The sequence below is a fragment of the Budorcas taxicolor genome, chromosome 7, assembly GCF_023091745.1.
Source record: "Budorcas taxicolor isolate Tak-1 chromosome 7, Takin1.1, whole genome shotgun sequence".
In the NCBI taxonomy this organism is placed as follows: Eukaryota; Metazoa; Chordata; class Mammalia; order Artiodactyla; family Bovidae; genus Budorcas; species Budorcas taxicolor.
Window position 1 is genome coordinate 6,445,825 of NC_068916.1, and position 19,146 is coordinate 6,464,970.

Here is a 19,146-nt window from a genome sequence, read left to right on the forward strand (position 1 = left end):
GCAGACACCCGCAAGCCACTGTTGCTGTGGTTACCACAATATTTCGCAGCTCTGGGTCCTGCACTCGCAGCCCGAAGGATGGAGTCACCGTGTTTTGGCACCTGGCAGCAGCCCTCAGACGCGCGGGCTGGCCTACAGCCCCCATGCTAACGTCAGTACCTTTCCTCCTGGGACCACTCGCCCCAGCCCGGCTCCGCCCGCCTCACCCCCAGGCAGCCGCAGGCCCGCAGTAAGGGGCAGCCTGTGGGCCTCTGGCAGAGCTGGAGCCCCAGGCTCTCTGGGCAGCAGACCAAGGAGCAGGGCTGCTGGGTGGACAAGTGGAGAACCCAGGAGCAGATAAAGGTCCTGACAGCAGTGTCCCAGCAGGCCAGGATGCCAAACCGCTGAGAGAGACGGCGGGGGCCCAGAGATCCAGAGAGAAAGCAAATCTGGCCAGGGCCCAAGACCCCATGTGCCCCTGAGCCTGGGCGCTCTCCACAGCATTAGCAGTTAGGTTGTTTAGACCATGCTTGTTGCTTCCTACATCTTCTGCTGTAATTTCAATCAGGATGCCCAGTGCCAAGGCGGATCTGTGGACCCTGTGGGAGGCCAGGCGGGCCAGGCAGGGGCAGAGACTAATCACGCCTTCCCACCTGTTCTGCCTCCTCCAAGAGCCAGGCCATGGGCACAACTGGGGCACCCTGTGAGCTCAGTCTGGGAGCACAGCACCCCCAGAGATGCTCGCCCTGAGCCCCGCAAAGCAGTGCCAGGCCACACCTGCCCACCTGGTCCTCAGGGCATCCCCGCGCAGGACCACCCCTGCCTTGTCTGTCCGCGGCTCCTCCCTCCCCACGCCTGCAGGACAGTGCTGAGGCGACAGGAGAGAGGCGGTGCTGGGGCGTGTGGGCAGGAGGGAACCAGGTCACACCTGCCCACCTGGTCCTCAGGGCATTGCCGTGCAGGGCCACCCCTGCCTCGTCTGTCCGCAGCTCCTCCCTGTCCACGCCTGCAGAACAGTGCTGAGGCTACAGGAGAGAGGCACTGCTGGGGCGTGTGGGCAGGAGGGAACCAGGCCACCTGTGGGCACCTGGGACTGGTGGCCCTTGAGGGCCCTCACGTGACAGCCAGGAAAGCTGAGGGTTGAGCCAGGCAGGCAGATGGGTTCTAGAACCCACATCCACCGCAGAAGGAACCATCACGACTCCTCCCAAAGACCCAGACAGGTAAAAAGAAGCAAATTCCCAGGGGCGTGGAGCAGAGGTGGGGGTCTGTGTGGCCCCGCAAGTCACCAGACTTGTGAGACCCTGGCGAGATCCTGGCAAGATCCCGCGCACAGAGCCCGGCACCAGACGGCCTCACTCGGTGCTGGCTCCGTTCCCGGCTGAGGGGAATACGCCGCCGGCGCCATCATCCTGCCCTTCTGTGGCAAGGACACACTGCGTGGGTTCCCCCACTCCCCCGGAGTTTACTGGGGTGCGGCCCACTCTCCCGCCAGCAGAAGGCGACACTGACGTTCATGTCCATCACCTCCCTACCCAGACCCCCTGTGGCTCCCCACGCTTTGCTCCTCAGGGCCACAGTGTGTGCAGGGCCCCCCAAGTCCCGCTGTGCCTCCTGCTCAGGCCCTCTGGCCTCAGCCCAGCCTCTCAGTCCAGGACACGTGGGGTCTGGCCGCTGCTGATGGACAAAAGGACCCTGTGGGCAGCATTTCCCCAATCCCAGACCCGCCCAACTTCAGCAACTTCTCAAAGCGACACACAGCCCACCCCCTTCCCTCACCAGCAGCAAGTGCTCTGCCTACAAGATATCCCCCTCCCCCTCCCTGCAAGCAAGCACCCACTCTATGCAGGACTGTGGGCTGGAGCAGTGCCGACCTGGCTCCCAGCTCACCTCTTGGTGGGCGGCCTGGAGAGGGGTACACCACGATCACCCCATCTTACAGACAGGGACATTGAGGCACAGAGAGGTTCAGGCACCCACCCAAGGCCACAGGGCACATCAGAGGTCAGTGTTAGCCTCTCTGCAGCCCCAGGTGGATGGCCCCCTGATCACTGCCATGATGCAGATGGGAGACTGAGGCTGGGAGAGCAGGGACCACTCACCAGGAAGGCCGAGCCAGGAGGTGCACGTGGAGCTGGACACCAAGGAGGGCAGGACACGGCTCCTCAGTGGCAGTCGGGGCAAGAGGGTGGACGAGCCTGTTAGCTCCCCAGCTGTTATGAGGGGGAACCCCACTCTGCCAGGTCACCAGTAGGAAAGCCCCACCCAAGCCTGCACACCACTCTGACTTCCCACCCCAGCTCTTTTTGCCTCGCCTGCCCATCACACCATCGAGTAAACCATCCATTTCCAGTCTGTCTGTCTCCTCCAGGCTGATTCCGGAGTCTCAACAGGCAGGGCAGGGTGGGCTCTGTCTCCTGCTGTGTTCCAGCACCTGGCGCCGTGCCCAGCATGTGTTCAGAGCTCGGTCATGCCTGCTGATTAGATGGCTGGATGGCTGAGTGCGTGGATGGATGGACGGATGCATGGAGGGGTAGATGGATAATAGATAATGAGGGATGTGGTAGATTAAGTAGACGAATGAGCAGATGGATGGATAGCTGGATGGATGAGTGGATGGAAGGATGGGTGGGTGGAAGCATGGCTAGATGGAGAGATGGATGGACGGACAGATGATGAATGGGGAAGGGGGCAGGTAGACGGCTGCCAGGTGGCAGCAGCGGCTGCGGCCTGACTCCCATCTCTGCCTGTCGCATACACCTGCTGTTATCCCCTCCACTCAACCCCCTGGTCCAACTCCTGGGAATGGGTATGTTATCCTTGACTGGGCTCAACCAGGAAGCCCTCAGCAGGCTTCTCGCTGGGATGTCTTACTTGCACACTTTGCTCACGCTATGCCCTGAGCAAACAGCCAGCTCCTTCCGTCCCCTCCACCCCTCCTCCCCACGCTGCACTCTCCAGCCCACCAGCTCTGCCACGCTCCTCCAGCATCCACCTTTCCAAGCCTTCTTGAAGCAGAAGGTCTCCTCCAAGGCTTTCCTTGCCCTCATGGCCTGGGTAGGACTCCCTACAGCCTCCACGACCCCTCAAAGCTCAGCCAGGGCCCCCATGCCAGGGGCAGAAAGGGTGGCTAATAAGCAGATCTCAGGCTGAAGCTTCGCTTGCTTTTTTCCCACCCACGGACAAGAGGCTGATCCCAGTAAGTCCCCATCCCCCCACATTACCCCTGCTGCCCTGGGCTCGGAGATGTGGCCAGGTGAATGAGTACAACCTCTTCACTCTACAAATCAGACAAGCAGGCACAAGACTGCCTGGCCCCAGAACACTGCTGGGAAATCCCGTGAGATTCCAGCACTGAAAATTCCAACACCTCAGGACCCAGCCCAGCTGCCTCCCCTGGCAGGGCAGGTGGTGAGGCTCTGAGAGGGACAGTCCTGCCAAATGGCACATGCTCATGCCCAGTGATGCTAGGCCATACACAAGCAGACAAAGATGCTGGCATGGCTCAGCAAGGACCTTCTAATAGCAGCATAAACTTGGGCAACAGAAGGGGCCAGTCATGAATATCTCCATTTGTGGGGGTGCCAATATCCCTTCCTTCCTCTAGTAAGGGACCCGTTTCCCTCCTTCACTCTCAGCCCCAGTGGTAAGGATAAGGAGACCCACCCCTGGGCTGAAAAGGGAGACCCACAACCCAGCCTGGCCAACCATCCCAGGCCCCAGCCTGGTCCCAGGAGAGGGGGCGTGACCCATCTGACCCAATCAGAGCCTTCCCTGGGACTTTCGCTGCAGCCACCAGGATGGAAGCCTGTCTTCCCCCTAGGGTTGCCAGGATGGTGGGAAGCAAGGTGAGGTCACCTTGCCCAACCAGAAAGGAAGTCAGAGAGCTGAGGGACGGGAGACACAGATTGCAGGGGATCATCTGAGCCCTGTATTTAATGTACCTAAAACTGGAATTCTCCCTGAACTTATTTTTTACATGAACAATGAGCTTTTATTTTTTAACTGAAGGCAGTGAGCTGAGGTTTTGGCTCCTGGAACCAACGGGGGCCTTCGATGTCAGAAGTTTCAAATCCGGGGCTTGAACTCCAGATGAGCCTCTGGAAAAACCACTGTGGAGTCAACACTTCTCCAGCTACCACCTCTCCCTGACGTGCACACAGCCTTTCTGCCCTGGGAGTGGAGGCGAGGATGCTTCACGGCTCTGCGGGCCAGACAGACAGCCTGAGCCCCGCCTGCCTGGAAGGACACAACGAAGGTCAGGAAGCTCCCCGTGCCCCCTGCTGTGAAAGTTCAGCAACTCTAAATGCTAAAATGCTGAAAGCATGCCTAAGGCCGGAGCTGCAGGGCAGCCCAATGCCATCAGCCTCAGCAGGAAAAACACCAGAGTTTCTGCAAGTGACTCACGTGTAGCATAAACGTTTGAGTATTCCCAGCCTGCCCGCCTTACGGGCACAGGGGCTGCCATTACCCCTCGCATGACAGCAGCGGGGAGAAAAAAGACCACAGGCAGCCCTCCGGGACCAGACTCACCCCAGCCAGCACACAGTTATGGCTTTTAACGACAGTTCTGGAAGTTTTTCAAGTGGAGTCTGCCTCCGGGTCTACAGTGGGCCCCTCACATGCCTGCCGCTTCACGGGCACTTTGTCACCACCCCCCCAGCCCCCCATTTGGGAAAACGCCCCACTTCTAGCTCTGGCCGTGGGAGATTCTGGGTGACCATGTCTGCCTGCTCCCGCTTCCTCCAGCAGGCTGTTTCAAATTCTAACATCCCTCTGAGAGGCAAGCTCTCCGGATATCCAGCCCAGCCCAGCCCAGCCCCGCTCGGATCCCGTCTGTCTTTGACCCCTGTGGAATTTCGCAGTTGTGGCGTCAGAAAACGTCTTCGGCACTCGATCCTCGGGTGACCCCCCCTTGAGGCCTTTAAAAGCCCAGAGGTCCACCCCTCAAGATTTCCTCCAGGCCGAGTGTGTTCAATTCCGGAAGCTGCTTCCCTCACAGGAAAGGTCTATGATTCCCCCCAGGTGCCGGTTACTTCCTCCCGAATCACAATATTTCCAGTGTGCGGCGAGGTGGTCCACGGGAAGAGCTCAACGGCTGGGCTGCTCAGCGAGGGGTCTGAAATCACCCTGGATGCGCCCCAAAACCCACTCCGCAGAGGAATGTCAGGGAAACGCTCTCCTGGCCATGGGGGGATGAGCTGTGAGAGTCCTGAGCAGCCCTCTCTGGAGGGAGACAGGGAGGGGCGGGGAGGAGGAAGGGACTGGAGACTCGGGGTTAACAAGTGTTAAGAGCCGTCTGCACAGCTGTGGAGCGGCTACCACAGGAGGAGGAGGAGGGCCCCAGCCCCCCACTTCCCCCTGCAGGCAGCTGGACGCGGAGAGCAGCAGCACGTTTTCTCGTCTTCAACGCAGCACCATGACTCTGGCCGTGAACTCCACGAGGCACACGCACAAGGGCACTGCCCACTGGCTGCTCCCTAATGGAGGCGGGGTCCCTGACCGCACGCCCGTGACTTTCTGTTTCTCTGCCTGAACCATGGCGTCACCTACCCAACAGACATGAGTCTGAACAAACTCCGGGGGACAGCGGAGGATAGGGAAGCCCGGCCTGCTGCAGTCCATGGGTCACAAAGAGTCGGACACGACTGAGCAACTGAACAACGACATTCCTGCCGTTAACTCAAATCAGGAGCAGAGGGACCCTGGCTGAGCCAGCCGTGGAGGGCTGTTCCAGGAGCCTCCAGTCAGGCCAGCTCCTCTGGCAAATCCATCGCAGACTGTGGGGAGAATACCTGCTAGGTTGTATCAGAGCCTCCACCATGAAGCCCTGCCCTCAGGGAGCGCACATTCCAGGGGACATGGACTCTTAAGAACACAGAATGGACCACGAGCACGGGTCAGAGAACAAAGGGGCAGGCAGCGGGGTCAGAGTGGGCAGAGTGGCCAGGCCCCGAGGAGGCAACCCTGGAGCTGTGCAAAGCCCTGGGACAGGTCACTCCAGCCAAGGGAAGGCGAGGTTAAAGGCCAGGAGGGGTGCCAGCATGCTGTTGGAGATGCAAGCTCTGGAAGTCTGGGGAGCAGTGGCAGGGGCCAAGGGGCTCACGTGGAGAAGCGGACTTTGTTCTGACATTGTTCTGAGAGTTAGGAAGCCCCTCCAGGCCAGATGTCAGGCAAGGGAGCAGCCCAGTCTGATGCCCGCCTTGGGAGGGTGCCACCAGCGGGAGTCGGGGGAAAGGAAGAAGGAGGGCAAGTCAGTCAGGGCAGGATGAGGAGAAGGTGGAAGGAAGGGCCGGAACTAGACGTGGCTCAAAGGTGGAAACGTCACTGTGTGCCAAGAGATTAAAGGAAGAAGGAGCAAATCAGTGCACGCACGGTGAGTGCTCTTGAGGAGGTCAGAGTGGAGGCGGGACTGAACTGGGAAGGACCAGGTCCTGGCTGGTGGCAGAGCAGAGGCCCTTGAGCAAGGCGAGGCGTGAGGACTTTCCAGGAGAGAGGGGGGACCTTGAGCCCTCCCGGCCAGATGTCTGTCTCCGCTCCCTGCCTCCTCTGGTTGCTCTCAGACAGCAGAGACTCTCAAGCCGAGTGGGGCCTCCTCCTGCCTGAGGGGGACCTCTCAGTATTCACCCCTGGTCCATGGCAGAAGCCTGAGAACTGGTGATGCCCTGCCTGGCTGTCACCGTGGGTCAGCATGTCACACAAGTTCCACCTTGAATCTTCCCCAAACCCATTCACAACTCACCATCTCCACGGCCTCCCACCTTGGCTCATCTCCGGCCAGAAGGATCCTTCCTAAACATGAATCTGACCCAGGCGCCCCCTCACCCAAACCCTACGCCCGCCCCTCTGTCTCCCCCTCCTCCCTCTCACCCTCTCCAGTTCCTCTCTGCCCTCAGGACCCCTAAAAAGCCAGGCTCCTCCACCTTTAGAATCTACACGTGCCACTTGCCTGTACCCAGAAAACAGTGCACCTCTGGAGCCTCCCTTCCCCCAAGCTGATGGCCCTAACCTTGAGCCTCTGGTCAACCTCATTTGTAAGGGGGTTCCCAGAACCTTCTGGAGAAAACAGGAGTCTCCAACTCAGCCTCGGGATCATTTATGGCAACCGTGGGGAAATGACGGCCCAAGAGTTCCACATGCTGGGGTGTGAGCAACCCAATGGGCCTAGCCCCTCTGTCCAGGGGCCCTGTATGTCCAACACCACACAAAGCGGTGGGGTCACAGGAGGCAGGTGACAACTGCCGGCAGAACAAACAGGCGCCAGATGAGTGCTGAGCACCGTCCACAAGAGAAAGGAACTGGGCATGCTGGGGAGCTGCCCTCCCTGCTCCCTTCTCCAGGGCCTTCAACCCTGAGTCTGAAACATGCCCAAAGGCCACAGGGCGGGAGTAGAGAAGCCCCTCTTTAAAGTGGGCGGGGAGACAGGCACAAACCTCTGACCTGGCCTCACTGAGCTCTCCCATGAGGATCAGTAAGAAAAAAATAACCAGTTAAGGAAAGTTAAGGATACTGAGCCCGCTCCCTAGGGATGGCACAATGACAGCGGAGGCTAATAAAACCTTCCTACCCCATAAGAATGGCCGACAACAAGAAGGCTGTCCCCTGGGGGTTGCAGCTACCGGCTGGAAGCAGCCCAGCTGTGAGATAATCAGGCTGCACAATTCGGGGTGAAGTGTGCAGTGTTCAGAGCTATTTCACATCGTGAGCTCAAGGGACCCTGCCGGCCAGAAGGTGAAGAAAGGGGCGCCTCACTCTCAGCCCCGGCCCTGAGCGCCTCCAGCTCCGTGCTCCCTCCCTCGCCCCAGACTCAACTGCCCCAACCCTCGCACTCTGCCAAGGCCCACCAGCTCAGGCTCCACTCTGTTTCCAGCGGGCAGGCTCACATGGTGCCATCTGCACCCGTGCTGCTGCAGAAGCAGCTCAGACTTGACGTGTTCCGTTCTCCCACTGACCCCGCTACGCGGCCACCAAGTAAACATATCAGTGTCCTTCAGACTGCTCAAGCCAGCTACCAAAGACTGAGAATTCACATGCTGAGACCTCTGCGATGGTCTAACGTGACGGCATCAGAAGGCAGGGCCTTTGGGGGGCGATTAATTAGGTCATGAGTACGAAGCCCTCATGAATGGGATTAGTGCCCTTATAAAGTGACCCCAGAGAATGGAGTAGAGCACAGCAAGGAAACTGTGTCTATGAACCAGGAAGTGGCTTCTCCAGACACCAAATCTGTCAGCGCCTTGATCTTGGACTTCTCGGGCTCCAGAACTTTGAGAAATAAATCTCTGCTGTTTATAAGCCACCCAGTCTATGACATTCTGTGTGGCAGCCTAGACTAAGAGACCAGCTTTCTCTTCCCAACCTGCCACACTGGCTCATTAACAAAACCAGCCAAACACCCCAGGGTCCCTTCGTGTCCACGTGGGCAGTGGACAGAATGCTACCGGCATGAGGACTGCAGGACAACACTGCCACCTCCACACTCACACACACACACGTGCAATATGCCGGGTGCCCTTTGAACACTTCCCAAACGAAGACTCTAACACCCAGAGGGTTGCAGACATGCCCAAGGCATGCAACAAGCAAGTGGGTCTCACGAGGTGCCTGACGCTGCTACATTCCCAGAATTCCTAGGAGCCCCTGTCCCTGGAGGGTCAGACTCCTGCCTCTCCCTCTCAGCTGAAAAGATGATGAGGCCAAAGGAACAAGAACCTTCTCAGAAGGCCAAATCTTCCTCCAGTCTTTCACACAGGGGTTGGGGGGGGCTGGACTCTTCCAGAGCCTTGGAGATGTGTGGAAAAGATCTAATGTGCAGCCAGAGATGGCTGGTGAAGGACGTTTAAACAAGCAAAAGCCACCAAGCCAGGAGCAGATGCCGCGGCTGAACCATGCCAAACCCACTCTTGCGGTATCCCAGGTATGGCTTCCCAGGGAAACACTTGCGGCTGGCGTGGCCCTCTACCAGATGCTTCTGCCTTGTCCCCCAGAAGCAGTGTGAGTCAGGGAGACCGGGCCCCATCCAGACACCTGTAGGAAAGATGGGCTGAGGAAAGAGGAATGCCGAAGGCCCAGCATCTGAAAAGCCTCTGTGGCGAGAAGGCTCCTCCTGAACGAGCTGGCCGGGCTCCTCACAGCAATGGAATTTCAGTTGCGGCGGTGCGACTCCCAGGAGAGTTCCCTCTCCTTCTCGCAACACCCCACAAACCTCCTCTCTCTCTAGGAGTCTAAACTCCCATCGCGGGCCTGAGGTGGAGCTGGGAGGGCGGCTGCCGCAGAACCAGGATCTTTGGTGTGACGGAGCCTTGGAGCTAGGATCCCACCTCCCCTCAGCAAGCCCCCGGCTAAGGCGGCCACGCTCTGTCCATCCTGGAGGTTCGGCTTGGTCATTAACGACCATCTCTACTAGGCAACGGGTTTTTTTTGTTGATCCCTCGAGATAGGAAGGAAAGAGAATAAGCTTTTCTCTTTCTTTTTCCTCCCCACTGGTTGCAGAAAAGTGAACTCGGAACAAACAAGTTACATAACGCTGGGGGTGTTGTTGGGTGGAGGGGGGAACGCCATCACTCCTAAGGACAGTTCTCTGAGTTGTGGGACTGTTGGAAGGGCTAAGGGAAAGACAGGAACCGCCCCCGCCCCTGGCCAAAGGACAAAACCCTTCATGGGACAAGGCAGATGCAAGCACCACCTGGAAGGCTGAAAGACCAACCATCCCCACAGACAGGGCCTGCCTCCCCCAGTCCTGGACAGCCCCACCAGTCTCCCCCAGAAGACAAGGGACGGATGTGACCACCTACTAGGGACTTCCAACCAGCCAGACTGCAAGCCCTAGAGAGCTTTTCCACACTCCATTCATTCATCCATTAGGCCCGCCCCACCCCTCCCTCCCAACCAAATTTTTTGAACACTTCCTCTGGGCTGCCCCTGCTCCAGGCATACAAGACCAAGAGTGCACCAGACAGACCTGTTCTCCACCCTCAAGGCCTTTCCACTAACAAGCACACCAAGCAGTGTAGGGTGGTGAGTGCATCCATGACCCAGCAATTCCACTCCTGGTACAGACGCCCGAAGAAGGGAACACCAGGGTTCTGACACAAACCTACACATGCATGTGCACAGCAGCATTATCCAAACCAGCCAAAGGTGGGACCAGCCTAGACGTCCTTCACCTAGTGAGCGGATAAACAAAATGTGGCACGTCCACACAATGGAATGTTACGCGGCCATAAAAAGAAATGAAGTACTTATACATACGACCTTGTTAATGAACTGCACAAACATTCTATGGAGTCAAAGACACTGAAGGTCGCATATGGTATTGTTCTATTTATAAAACAGGGAACCTTATAGAGACAGAGGGTAGATGAGCAGTCGTCAGGGGCTGGGGGAGGGGGGATGGGGAGTGACCGCTCATGGGAAAAAGATGTCCTTTTCGGCCGATGGAGATGTTCTGGAACTAGACAGAGGTGATCGTTGCACAACTTTGTGAATATGCTGGATACCACTGAATGGAACACTTTAAATTGGTGAGTTTCATGTTACGTAAATTTTACCCCAAAAAGCCAACACAACAAAGTGACCATAAAAAGTGTTCCTGGGGCTAGTTGAGCTCAGGGGGGGTCAGGCAGGTGCCTCTAAGAGGCCATGATCTTAGAATGGAAGGGTGAAGAGGGATGAGGTACAGGCAGGCCATGCACTGGTATGGTGGGTTTGGGATAAATGAAGGAATGAATAAATGACCAACCCTACAAGGGCCTCTACATCTCAGAAGGATCCTTGGAAGAATCTTGCGTGCAGTCTCTCTCCAATGCTGAGCTCCCTTCTGTATGCTCCATCTCACCATATGAGGGATTCTCGCTGTTTTCCCAGCGAGCATCTAAGGGATAAGACCCTCCCTGCATCAGCTGCTCCAGACAGCAGATTTTCCACTGGGATGGAGGGCAGGAGGCAAATGGGCATCTCAGAGATGAGGGGGGTACCTTTTAATAAAATGACTCCAGCGGACTTACCTGGGGGTCCAGTGGCTAAGACTTCGCCTTCCAATGCGGGGGGTGTGGGTTCAACCCCTGGTCGGGGAACTAAGATCCCACATGCCGCAGAGCAACTAAGCCTGAAGGTTCTTTCACATCCAAAATTAAATAAATATCTTTAAAAAGAAAATGCCTCCAGGACTTCCCTGGTAGTCCAGCGGCTGTGACACTGCACTCCCCATGCAGGGGGTCCAGTTTGACTAAAAGATCCTGTGTGGCATAATGAAAGACCAGTGATTCCATGCGCTGCAACTATGACCCAGCGCAGCCAAGCAGGTAAATGTTAAAAAAAAAAAAAAAAGCCTCTGTTTAGAAAAAATTTCTTAGATATGAAACTAGAAACAAGATCCATAATGAAGAACTAGATAAAGGAGACCTCCTCAAGATGATAAAACTTGTGCCCGATGAGAGATACCATTAAAAAAACAAAAAGGCAAGCTACAGGCTGGGAGACAATAGTTGCAAATAGTATATCTGATAAAGGACTTGTATCCAGAACACGAAAAGAAGTCCAAGTCAAGAAGACAAGCCAAGGAAAAAAATAAACAAAAGATTGGAAAAGTCACTTTACAAAAGACCTGAGTGGCCACTGAGACCATGAAAAGATGTCCAACATCATGAGTTAATAAGGATATGCAAATAAAACCAAAATGAGATGCCAATGTACACTTAGAATGGCTAAAATTAAAGACTGGCTATGTCAGGTGTTGGGAGCAACTGGAACTCTTGCACATCGCTGGTGGGAGTACAGTTAGGGTGCAGCCACTCTGGAAAACAACTTGGCAGTTCCTTAAATTAAACCTCCAAGAGCTGCTTTGGTAACACATGTACTAAAATTGGAACAATACTGAAATTCACACGGCCCCTGAACAAGGATGACACTCAAATTTGTGGTGCATTCTGTATTTTTTAATCTAATCTCAAAAATAGGAAACAAAAGCACAAAGATGTGATTAACTATTTTTTACATTTTTTCTGGGATACAAAGGCCCTGCCTGTTAAGGACCTCAACTGTTACGGTGAAGGGCTACACCACAGTGGGCTTCACTGATTCCTCGGCTGCTTTTGCTCTGTTTTATTACAGCTCCTATTTGTTCATCCCTCTAGTATTTGTGGAAAGATGCTCTATATTTTGCCACATCATGATAATAATTGTTCTAGTCTGACTGGTTGGTTTATAAGTTTAAGCACAAATAAATAAAAGACTCATTTTTACCTTGAAAAGAAAAGAAAAAATACTAAAACCTGCACCTACCATACCACCCAGACATTCCACTCCTAGAGGATGAAAGTGTATGTCCACACAGGGACTTTCCGGGTGGTCCACAGGCTAAGACTCCACACTCTCAAGGCAAGGAGCCTGGGTTCCATCCCTGGTCAGGGAACTACATCCCACATGTCACAACTAAAACATCCCGCATGCTGCAACTAAGGCCCAGCGTAGTCAAATAAATAAAAATAAATGTTTTAAAGAAAAATTTTTTAAAAGAGAATGTGTATGTCCACACAAAGATGCATACCCAGATGTTCACCACAACTTTATTTGCAATTGTCAAAATAGAAACCACTCAAATGTCCATCAGCCAGTAAATGGACAAACAAATTATGTCCATCAATACAATAGAATACTAGGCAGCAGTGAAAAAGAATGAACTTCTGATACTTGTGACAACACACATGAAACTTCAAAAATGTTCTGTTAGGGGACAGCAGCCAGACACAAGAAGCCACATATCACATGATTCCATTCATATAAAATTTCTAAAAAGACAAAACGACAGAGTGACAGCAGATCAGAGTGTGCCTGGGGCCAGGGTTGGGAGAAGGACTGACTGCAGGGGGCTTGAAGGAATTCATCGTGGTGATGGACACGTTCTGAAAACTTGGATTGTGTTAACGGATACATAACTCTATAAATTTATTAAAACTGAAGAGCTGTTCAGGTAAAATGAGTGAATTGTACAGCATGTTACTAATTATACCTTGCTCTTGCCCCAGGTTATCCCTACTCAGGGCCCAAAGCAGGGACTAGGGTTCGATGTTACCTCTTATCTGTCCATTACATGCCACCTCCTGCTGGTCACCAAGTCCTATCCACTCTGCCCGCCCCCCAGAATGTCTTCCCAAATCTACTGATTTCTCCCTGCTCCCCACTATAGGCCTCTAAAGCCCAACTCAAGCACCCAGGTCCCCACAAAGAGGACTGACTCTGTAACACACCAGTATTAACCACTTAATCATTTATAACATTGGCTGAAATTATTTGCTCCCATAAGCTCACAAGCGAGAAAAAGGCCAAATTACTTGCTCGGCCAGCCGATGGTAGTAGGCTGGTGGGCCTGGATGAAGAGATCCAGACCATGCTGGCCTTGGGCAATGAGAAGACAGAGGAAGGTCTTGCATCGTAAGGTGTTCTTTCCCTCTGAGAACTCAGAACAATATAAACACCTTCAATTGCTATGCCAATTCTGGGGTTCAAACGACCATTCTTAGGACTTGGCCAAAGATAAAGGGGCCTCTCTCAGACCAAAAGGGGTGAATTCTTCCACCATGATCTGGGTAAGACCTTGCTTCAAGTTCTTTGCCCTAGGGAGTGGGAATTTACACCCCAAGAGGATTAGAGAGAGGAGTCCCAAGATGGACCCTCCTCATGTATTTTTTAAAAAAAATCTTCAGACTTTTTACACCATTCTCAGGCTTTCCAAGACCCACTTCAGCTCCTTAGGATCTCCAGAACCCCCACACCCCTCCCTGCCCATCAGAACTCACTGAGAGCACCAGCTTCTGTTTTCAGATTCTCCCAGATCCCTTGGGTCTCTTTCAGGCCCTCAGGTTCACTTGTGACTCCTACTCCCAACCTTCCACAGTCCTCACCCACCCCAAATCCCCTCAGCACGTTCTCAGGACCACCCTTAGAAACCTCAGGGTCCTTCAGCACCCTCCAGGAAGCCCTGGGCTTCAGCCCGCCAAGCTTCCCCAATCCCCTCTTCAGAATCCCCAGGACAGCCTCAACAACTGCAAGATGGCCTATGGCCCCTACTCAGGACCTCCCTGCCTCCCAGACCTCTTGGCATCCTCAGTTATTCATGGCCATATCACAATCAGGAACCCCTGGGATTCCCTTCAGATCTCCATGTCCCTCAAAGCCCTCTCTGGCCCCTACGGACGCATGCAGATGCCTGGAGGTCCCGGGGCCCCCAAGCCGCCATCAAATGCCCCATGAATAGCCCTCAGTCCCCCCAGTACTCCATGGCCACCTAAAGCCCGCAGCCCCCATAAAGATCCTCGAGCTGGTCCAAGCCATCCCGCACCCCTAGGACCCCCAGGACTCCTCATAGGCCACTCTTGCCCTGGGGCAGGTGCAAGTCCACCCTGCGGGCTGGGTCTCACCTGCTCGGGCGCTCGGGGCCCGGACCGGCGCCGAAGCCGCCGCCACCAGCGCCACCACTGCCGCCGGACTCCGCCATCTTCCCGCCGCCGCCACCGCGCGTGCTAGTGACGGGAACCGCGCGCGCCGGCTCTGGAGACCAAATCGCGGGGGGCGGGGCGGGGCCTGCTCTGCGGAAGGGCGGGGCCCTAGGCGAGGGGCGGGGCCGGGTCTGAGAAGGGAGCGGGTCCTGGCCCGGGAGGGGGCGGGGTCTGAGAATGGGCGGGGGAAGGCAAAGGCAGGAGGCGGTACTACTCCGGAATAGGAGGGGCGGGGCCTGGTGAAAGGGGCGGAGTCTGGGAAGAGGTGCAGGCGTGGGTCTGAGGAGGGACGAGAGATTGGTGGGCCAGGGAAGGGGCGGGGGGCACGGTCTACCGAGAGGGGAGGCCCGAGTGGGGGGAGGGGCCTATCTTGGAGGGGCGGGGCGAAGGCCACCTGTGAGTGTCCGGGAGGAGTGAGACGACGGTGGGACGCGGGAGAAGTGGGTGGAGAGGGACAGAGCTCACTCACAGGAATAGGAGCTCCCCGATGGTGAAACACTGCACTTCAGGAGCAGGGTCTGTTCTGGGAAGGGGGAGTGGCGGACCCCGAGCCAAGGTGAGAGGAGGAACTTGGAGAAACTGATCTAAGAAATCTGAGACCCGCCCCCTCTTTCCTTCCAGGGTCACTCCCTCTCCAAGACCTCCCTAGGTCTCAGGAACTCACCTAGAGCCCAGGCATCAGACTTCCAACCCAGCTTTGGGTCCCAATCCTCCCCCATCTTCCCAGAGCCTTCTCTCTCATACCCCAAAATCTCCACCCTCGGATTGCGCTCAGATCACCAAACCTCCTGCTGAACCCTCAGTTCTGGTTCCTATACCCCAAACCCCTGACCTCAAGTTATCTCCCCCATGCTCAACTCAAATCCCACTCCACTCCCCCAGATCCTTGCCCACAGACCCTTCAAACCCACACTTCCCCCCCCAACAAAGTCCATTTCACCAGACCAAACCTGTCTGGACCTCCCAGCTCCAGAGGCCCAAACAGCCTAGTCTTCAGCCAGGATGCAAAGAGCTGCATATGTTTCCTTCCTTTTTCTCTTTGTTATTCTTTTTTCTTGCCTTCCTTTCCTCTCCTCCCTTCTGAACCCCATGGAGCTGAAAGCCAAGAAGGCTTCTGTAAAGCTTCCAGAGATTTCAAGGCCACTGAAAGCCTAGAATCTTCACCCTGAACGGGTCCAAGCTTCCGGAATTTTCTTTTCAGGCTTGAACCCATTTATTTTTTCACCTTTTGAGTTAGAAAGCTCTTCCTTGTGCAGCCACAGGCAGGGTTGTTGCTGTTGTTCAGTTGCTAAGTCATGTCTGACTCTTTGTGACTCCATGGACTGCAGCAGGCTTCCTTGTCCTCCACTATCTCCTGGAGTTTGCAAAGATTCATGTCCACTGAGTCAGTGATGCTGTCTAACCATCTCATCCTCTGCCGCCCCCTTCTCCTTCTATCCTCAATCTTTCCCAGCATCAAGGTCTTTTCTAATGAGCTGGCTCTTCGCATCAGGTGACCAAAGTATTAGAACTTCAGCATCAGTCCTTCCAATGAATATTTAGGGTTGATTTCCTTTAAGATAGACTGCTCTGAACTCCTTGCAATCCAAGGGGCTCTCAAGAGTCTTCTCTAGTACTACAATTTGAAAGCATCAGTTTTTTGGTGCTCATACTTCTTTCATGGTCCTGCTCTCACATCCATACATGACTAATGGAAAAACCATAGCCTTGACTATACAGACCTGTGTCAGCAAAGTGATGTCTCTGATTTTTAATACACTAAGTTTGTCAAAGCTTTCCTTTCAAAGTGCAAGCGTCTTTTAATTTCATAGCTGCAGGCACCATTTGCAGTGGCTTTGGAGCCCAAGAAAATAAAATCTGTCACTGCTTCCACTTTCTCCCCTTCTATTTGCCATGAAATGATGGATCCAATGCCATGATCTTGGTTTTTTGAATGTTGAATTTTAAACCAGCTTTTTCACTCTCCTCTTTCACCCTCATCAAGAGGCTCTTTAGTTCCTCTTCACTTTCTGCCATTAGAGTGGAATCATCTGCCTATCTGAGGTTCTTATCATTTCTCCCAGCAGTCTTGATTCCAGCTTGTTATTCATCCAGCCCCGTATTTCACATCATGTACTCTGAATATATTAATAAGTTGGATAAGCAGGGTGACAACATACAGCCTTGTCATACTCCTTTCCCAATTTTGAAAGGGAAAGTAACACCTATGTCTGGTTCTAACTGTTCTTTCTTGGCCTACATGCAAGTTTCTCAGGAGACAAGCAAAGTGTTCTGATATTCCCATCTCTTTCAGAATTTTCCACACTTTATTGTGGTCCATACAGTCAGAGGCTTTCGTGTAGTCAATGAAGCAGAAGCAGAAGTTTTTCAGGAATTCCTTGCTTTCTCTATGATCCAGTGCATGTTGGCAGTTTGGTCTCTGGTTCCTCTGCCTTTTCTAAACCCAACTTGTACATCTGGCGGTTCTCAGTTCAAGTACTGCTGAAGCCTAGCTTGAAAGATTTTGAGCATAATCTTACTAGCGTGCGATATGAGAACAATTGTACAGTAGTTGGAACATTCTTTGGCATTGCCCTTCTTTGGGATTGGAATGAAAACTGACCTTTTTCAGTCCTGTGGCTGCTGCTGAGTTTTCCAAATTTGGTGATATATTGAGTGCAGCACTTTAACAGCATCATATTTTAGGAATTGAAATGGCTCATCTGGAATTCCATCATCTCCTAGCTTTATTCATAGCAATACTTCCTAAGGCCCACTTGACTTCACACTCCAGAATGTCTGACTCTAGGTGAGTGACTACACCATCATGGTTATCTGGGTCATTAAGAACTTTTTTGGATAGTTCTTATGTATATTCTTGCCACCTCTTCTTAATCTCTTCTGCTCCTGTTAGGTCCTTAGCATTTCTGTCCTTTATCATGCCCACCCTTGCATTAAATATTCCGCTGATAGCTCCAATTTTCTTGAAGAGATCTCTAGTCTTTTCCATTCTATTGTTTTTTTTTTTCTCTCTCTCTCTCTTTTTTTTTTTTTTGGTGTTGTTAACTTAAGAAGGCCTTCTTATCTCTCCTTGCTATTCTCTGGAATTCTCCATCCAGTTGGGTATATCTTTCCCTTTATCTCTTGCCTTTCACGTCTCTTCTTTTCTCAGCCATTTGTAAGACCTGCTCGGACAACCACTTGGCCTTTATGCATTTGTTTTTCTTTGGGATGGTTTTGGTCACTGCCTCCTGTGCAATGTTGCGAACCTCTGTCCATAGTTTAGGCAGGGTCCAGGGATCCAAATGGGGCTCAGAGCCTTCCTGCAGTCAGTGCTGGGGAATGAAAGTGGACACAGGGTTGGAGGGCCCAGAGGTAGAACCAGACGCAACTGATTTCTCTCTAGCAGAGGGTCCGTACACAGTGGGTACTCAATCATTTGTGTGTGAAGTGTTCAGGAGTTGACACTGTGAGCGTTGATAGATACCAGGTGCTGAAGGGCCCTGCTGACCCCTACAGCACGCAATAAGCACTCAAATAAATAATGAATGTGTGGGGGCCTGAGCAGCTCACGTTCCTGCTAGCTCTGTACACGCCCCCTCACCCTCCGTGGTCTGCCTGCCGCTTGAGCCTTTGTTCCAGATCAACCACATGCAGGCATCAAACCCCACTCAGCAGAGACCTACAGCTCACACGCCCAACACACATACAGCTGCAGTCAATGGCATCCAGATGCACGCACACTTCATAAACACCCAGATTTGACCCATATGTCAGACCCGCAGTTAAAGATAAGCAAGAAGAGGTTTGCTGGGCCCCTGGCTGTGCACTCACGCATAGCACCCTGCAGACACACGATCTGTGGACACACTAGGTACTTCAAGATCACATAGCACAGCAGAGTTGGTGCAAAGGCCCTGAGGTAGCATGCCTGAAGTATTGCATGCTGGGAAAAGGTGAGGGAGAGGGGAGGAGAAGATGGGGTGGGCAGCAACGAGGGGTGCTCTAGGTCATGGAGAGTCCTACGGACCACAGTGGAGGCATTTCCCCTGCATGAAATGAGGGTGGGATGGGGCACTTGTGAGCAGAGGGAGTATAACCAACATTTGCAGTTGAGGCAATATCTTAAATTAGAGACATTATTTAGGAAGCAAGATTTCCTGGCCAGAAGTGGTGCTTATCCCAGGCTGGTGGCCAGGGAGGAAGAGAATCCTAGCCAAGATATACTTTGCAGGTGGAGCCAACAGGAGATATGGCAGGTGGGATGTGGCAGGGAGGCAGAGCAAGGCCACAGATCTCTCCCAGGTCCTTGGCCTGGCTGTGATACTTGGAATGAGACACGGGCAACTGAGGACAGAAAGGACCCAGGAAGGTTACTGCTCAAATGCTTAGTCACTCAGTCGTGCTGGACTGTGTGACCCTGTGGACTGCAGCCCACCAGGCTCCTCTGTCCATGGGATTCTCCAGGCAAGAATGCTGGAGTGGATTACCATTTCCTCCCTCGGGATCGTCCCAACCCAGGGATCAAACCCATGTCTCCTGCATCTCCTGCGTTGCAGGCGGATTCTTTACCGCTGAGGCACTGAGCAACCCCAGGTTACTGCACACCATGGTCCAAAAATGATGACCTGTGGTCTGGCAGCATCCACAGGCAGTGACATGGCAGGCAGCGTCCGCAGGCCTGGCCACCATC

At 53.8% G+C, this 19,146-nt stretch overlaps 1 protein-coding gene and 1 pseudogene across 2 annotated transcripts in view; one reads left to right on the forward strand and one right to left on the reverse strand.

Annotated features, from left to right (window-relative positions):
• Positions 1-14,494, reverse strand: part of KLHL26 (kelch like family member 26) — a 28,199-nt gene extending 13,705 nt beyond the window's left edge. The window contains exon 1 of one of the 2 annotated variants that reach the window (XM_052643047.1): positions 14,397-14,494. In XM_052643047.1, coding sequence (XP_052499007.1) covers positions 14,397-14,473 — 77 coding nt within the window. In that variant the 5' untranslated portion in view covers positions 14,474-14,494. The remainder of the gene's footprint in view (positions 1-14,396) is intronic. The other variant, XM_052643048.1, reaches the window with a different exon arrangement.
• LOC128051800 (uncharacterized) lies at positions 11,817-11,916 on the forward strand (annotated as a pseudogene).
• Positions 14,495-19,146: the final 4,652 nt, after the last annotated feature.